This window comes from Drosophila busckii, chromosome 2R, assembly GCF_011750605.1.
Source record: "Drosophila busckii strain San Diego stock center, stock number 13000-0081.31 chromosome 2R, ASM1175060v1, whole genome shotgun sequence".
In the NCBI taxonomy this organism is placed as follows: domain Eukaryota; kingdom Metazoa; phylum Arthropoda; class Insecta; order Diptera; family Drosophilidae; genus Drosophila; species Drosophila busckii.
In genome coordinates, this window is record NC_046605.1 from 21841026 (window position 1) to 21846977 (window position 5952).

Sequence of the window (5952 nt, forward strand, 5' to 3'; positions counted from 1 at the left end):
TTCAACTGCAAGTTTCTGGAAAAAATAACAATGATACATGTTTTTCCGAGTTAGTGCACTTGTGATATTTGCCTTAAAAATTGAATTTTCCAAACCCCAATTTTGATTGCTTTACATATTAAATTTAAATGCTGAATGCTGAGTTTCATACTGTTTATTATTATTAATATAAACATAGTTTACAATCGTTTTCTAATGTATATATTGTTTCTACATGCATTTAAAGTTATTTGACATATAGGCTATCGTTTACTATATACAATTTAAATATTCTATTCATTCGTTAAATTAACTAAATTATGAACGACACACTCTGATAATAATAAATTATTTGACTTACTACTTAATGCTCACCCTACGATTGGTATACATACTGTAACTACTTATGTCTCCATATGCCAAAGGAGTACATATATATCTATATTCAGTGTAAAATTTTATCTTATGTATGATACTGATCTATTACAAAAGGAACTGTCTTTATGTACATCGACAAGAGTTGGTCTACACTTACTATGCTAAAGTAAGCCTAACTTTAAGTCAAGTCATCTCATCTATATGGTTCGCATACCAGAGATTATTCTATTTTGAACTTCCGGGGACCGGTATGTTTGTGGCGGTGGTATAATAGAAAAATTGTTACAATAGCTGTTATGTATATTTCCAATGGGCGTAGACATCATAAGAAGCGGGTGCGTAATCGCCAGATCATACGTAGAGCCGGCAGACTGTAGATTTCCGGAACTTATGCCATTTACGTTGACCCCCGAAGCGTAATGTAGGAACGGTAGATGTGCAGCAGCCGTTATTGTATGTAGCGGTGGCAAGGGTTGCTGTCGTTGGTCCTCGGAACAAAGGGACATCTCGGGTTCAGCAGGAGATACGCGTGGTAGGCTGAGTATATTGCTGCAAGTTGTACCACATTCGACGACATCAATATCAGTGCGATCGTCATCATCTTCATCCTTTTCGGAGACTTGTTCCGGCTTATCGGGTGTGATTAGACTCTCGATGGTGAAGGAACGCTTTGGTCGATAAGTGCTGGTGCCTTCAATATCAAAATTGTTTGTTGTGCGTAAGTTAAATAGCGTAATTTCTGCTAAATGGGAATTTTCAGTGCTTATTGGTGATATACGCCGTGGCTGTGTAGCAGTTGAGCTCTGTCCACGTGATAATGGCCGATGTTGTGTCACCGCCGGTGATATGTGAGTTGCGTAGTGGGATAAATGAATGGCGGACTCTCCACCCATGACTGCATTGTTAATATCGGGCGGAGGCAACTGTGACAAACTGTTTCCAGAACGGGCGGTGAAGAAAAACCGATTGAGATTTGCCAGGGCGGTCAATTCCTCATTGAGTAGATGCTTATCGTTCTTGTGCAGTTTGAAGCGCTTTCTTCGTCGCAATAGACTTCCGTTTTCGAACATGTCGAAGGCCTGAGGATGTAATGCCCAATAAGCCCCCTTACCCGGCCTGTCGGGACGTCTGGGAACTTTAATGAAGCAATCATTAAAACTAAGATTGTGTCGTAATGAGTTTTGCCAACGCTGAGTATTTTTCCGATAGTACGGAAAACGATCTGTTATAAATTTATATATATCACTTAGGGGCAACATCTTTTCGGGGGAGCTCCAAATGGCCATTGCAGTTAGCGAGATGTATGAGTACGGAGGCTTTTGATCGCCGTAAGATTCACGTGAAGGTCTTGGCATTATTTTAATACTGCATACAAAATACTGTGTATTTGTACCGTTAGCACATAGAATGGAACTTCGTCGTTTTAGAATGATATCATTGAGGAAGTTGGCGGTATAAACTTTATTAAGCTAATTTATTGTTTTTATGAATGCAAATTGGTGAACATACATATGTATGTTTGTTTGTTTGTTTACTTCACTTTAGGACTACATATAAGCACAAAAGGTAGAAGACTATTAATAATGTGAGCGTTAAAAATATATCCACAAGCGCGGCTGAGGATATTGTTATTTTAATAATCTGATTCAACATAGCTGAGGACTCGGCGACGGGAATAGTATATTTTGTCGTGCGCGAACTTCCGTCAATTTACCGCTGCGCAAAAAGTATAGTAATAATTTAAAAAAAAAAGCAACAAACAGCGCGAAATGTGAACAGCGTTCTGTAAGGTTAGCGTTTGCCGTAGCGTAACCGGGTCCCGGGTCTCGCGAGTTGCGAATTACCATTACCATCAAAAGCTGAATACGATTACGTGAGCTGCAGTGGCAACTTAGGAGCGAGGTTGAAGCGAAGATAACGACAGACCCGAAGCAAAACAAACGAAGAGCCAGAAATTTCCCAACACAAAGCCCAAATCAGAAAATACAACACACAGCGAAATACAAAATCAGTGTTTCAGCCAGACTAACAGACGGCGTGTCGGTTATTGTACTAAGTGAGCAATGCAGTACAACCAACCACAGTGAGCAATGCAATCAAAATATAATCACTCACATCATTGCCCCCGTGCTCTCTCCCAATCACCGCGATGCCAATGTATCATCCCTCTAAAACGGCGAAACTTCAAAGCAGAGAGCCGAGCCAAAGAGTCAGAGATTTGTTAAACGAACAAAACCAGTCTGGCCAGAGCACACTACGCTTATACACCACACTACATACATATGCATACATACATGTGGTATATTGGTCGTATACCAAACAAGACCATGTTATAGTAGTGGGGAGTGTCCACAGACATGGCTTAGCGACTACAATAAACGGGTACACAATCGACAAAAGACCAGCCGACAGACCGGCAGCTGGCGGCCCAATATGAACGCGAGGTGTTGAAAAAGAAAATTACATCCACTTTAGCGATTTACTGATTTTACGTTTTCATAATCTTGTTAGTTAATTTGGATGGTTGCGAGTGAGCAAGTTGTACAATGGTTTCAGAAAAAGGGCAAAGCAAACCTTCAGTCACTCATTCAAACTGCTTTGCCATAAAATATGTTTGAATATGTGTATATATAAGTATATATAATAATTATATACATACTCATATGATAAATACATATGTACATATCTATGTAAAAACATTTCGTAAATGCTAAATTCGTAATTTATATTTTCTATGTTGGTTATGTCCTTATGTAAATAATTTTCAAATGTATTTCTTAAAGAACATTTATAAAATTGCAACTTTATTTACAAAAACAATTGAAACATATGTATATATATACAAGGGTATGCATGTATGTATGTACATACATATATAAATATATTGTATGTATGTATTTTTATGGATACCTCACAATGAGCTATATACATATGCAAATACAAACAAATTCAATTCTAGGTAACTCAAGTGTTCATACAGATAACAAGGAACTCATCATCGAATAGTTAGCCAAAACGAAGCCAACGTAAAAGTACCAATAAATATAGTGTGATTCAAAGAGCGTATTTTTAAATAAAGACAAATAAAACAGCACCAACAACAACACTCTCTGTCTCTCAGAGACTAAATCCAAAAGAGAGAATTTGTGGGAGGAACACGGCTCTAATTATCAAAAGCCACCGTGCATTTTCTACGTAGCCGTCTGCGATTGGTCCACATGTACCCAATCAGAATATTCCACCGATTCCGAAACCTTACTCCCTTTCTGGATGGGCGATTGGGCGGAGACTCATTTATTTGAATCCACAGCCGTTCGCAAAGGTTGTACATTGATTTGCTTAATTTTAATTAATTGTTACATTCAATTTATACTCTCTTATGTTTACTAATTTTTTATATTTCTTAAATTATAATTAATTGGTTTTATACAATTAATTAAAAATATAAATATAAATAATCATTGATCATTAATCATTAACATTTTGGCGTACTTATTTTATTATTAAATTCGTTATAACGAGATAGTTACTAGTAAGTTAAAAAAAAACTTCATTATATTGGACCCTTTCTGGGTAGTTTAAAGATTTTTTGGTTAAAATGTTTCGGGTAAAACTATTTGGTACGTGTTTTAGCCGCCAGGATTTATTTTATAGTATACAAAATATTGCTGGTTATTACTTACTATATGTTTTATTAATTGGTTTTATTAATTTATACTTCACCCCAACATACGTATTAGTCATATCAAATAGTCGTAGATACTAAACCAAAGAAACAATTATATGTGCAATAATAATTACCAAAAAGTTTTAAATATAACTTCATATGCGTTTACATTTACATTAAATAACTGCTAGACTTTTTAATGTGCCAGTCTATTAGTTTTGATTACAAAAACTATAACCACAATAATTTATTTTATAAGTACATGATTTTACATTAAAGTCGTTTGCGTATATTAGTTAGATTTAAATTTATTTGCCATTTTTTTTAAAAACATTTTATCTATAATATCCGTGTACTACTACACTTTTACCACTACTTTGGTTTAACAATATATTATACGCGAGGCAAACTCAGAACCCAGGAGCTTACAAGCCGGCGTACCCCAAGGCAGCGTCCTAGGACCGCTGCTATTCAACGCCTACACCGCCGACCTCCCCGTACTACAGAGCCCCAACATAATGGCAGCTACCTACGCCGACGACACGGCCATTCCTCAGCTGTCGCCGATTCATCACCGTCCAGGCCACAAGTAATTGTCAACAGCGACATATCCACCGCCACCACTTTCTCCCTCCGGCCCGGCAACTGTCCACCAGTCACACTGGACAGCGTGCAAATACCACACAAAGACACGCCCAAATACCTCGGTATGACTCTGGACAGGAGGCTCACCTGGAAGCCCCACATCGACAAGAAGCGCAAACAAGCGAAGAACGCCTCAAAGCCTACTACTGGCTAATGGGAAGAAAGTCCAAGCTGAACTTCTATTCAAAGTTAATGATCAGTCATAAGGCCGATCCGGACGTACGGCATCCAGCTTTGGGGAACTGCCAGCAAGTCGAACATCCGAACTATTCAGACGTTCGAAAACAAGCGCTCGTTATCGCCACTAACGCCCCATCTCCACGAAAACCGTCACTATACACGAAGTGCTGGAAGTCTCCCCTGAGTGAAAAGGACGAAATTAAGAAGCCAGCAAACGCAGTATACCAACCGTCTCCACAACCATCCCAACGTCCTCGCCATATCTCTGCTGGATAACAGTGCCCAGATCAGAAGGCTCCGCAGAGCCCACCCACTAGATCTCCCCTGGGACGAACCCAACTAGACGCACAGCCCATTAGACGCACAAACAACACACCACACATGAAATCAAGAACTGTTAATGTTTAGTTATACAATTTAATGGTTGTCCATGTAGGACAAATAAATATCACTGCAAACAAAACCAAATATATATTATACAAAGGGACGCAAGTTCGAATCAATATGTTTTTAATGTTAAACGTCTAACTTACTATTTACACACCTACTTGACGGATGCGCCCGACTTTTCGAATTTGTTTTGTGGTTCTTCTAGCATCACAATCTTAATATTTGCATGTTTCCAATAGATGATTTTTGAATATGAATGGTTTATTTTTAAATAGTATTATTTGAATATTTAAATTACAAGAGCTTTAGTACTCTCATAAAATTTTTTCGATAGACTATCAACTAATATGTAAAATATAAAGAAAAAAATTATATGTCTTAGTCTGATCAACAAAGTTTTCGTTAATTTTTTGTATTTAATTAATTCGAAATAAAAGTTTCGGATTGTAAGTTAAAAATGTTAGATGCAAGCGTTTCGTTGGCCTTGTTTTCTCATTATACAAACCTTCATGTATACATTGTTTTTGGACACTGCCAATTTTATAATAAATTAAAAACTGTATTATGAAGTTATGCAAATGTGTAACAGGAAAATCGATGCACAAAATATATTTATTTTTGATTAGCAAGAAAAACTGAGTCGATAAAGCTCGGCATTTCGATATATACATATTAATTAGTACTTTCGTCTTATTTCATATAGTTTTATGAGA

General features: G+C 37.2%; 1 protein-coding gene across 1 annotated transcript; it reads right to left on the bottom strand.

The window, feature by feature from the left end:
* Positions 1 to 477: 477 nt before the first annotated feature.
* Positions 478 to 1746, bottom strand: LOC108602601 (fork head domain-containing protein FD4). The gene has a single exon (XM_017990738.1). It carries the CDS (start codon positions 1710 to 1712, stop codon positions 555 to 557), a length of 1158 nt encoding a protein of 385 aa, XP_017846227.1. The 5' UTR covers positions 1713 to 1746; the 3' UTR covers positions 478 to 554.
* Between the last annotated feature and the right edge of the window lie 4206 nt (positions 1747 to 5952).

Excerpts from the sequence above, each read along its gene's own strand:
- LOC108602601 (XM_017990738.1), bottom strand. The coding sequence starts at position 1,712 with ATGCCAAGACCTTCACGTGAATCTTACGGCGATCAAAAGCCTCCGTAC.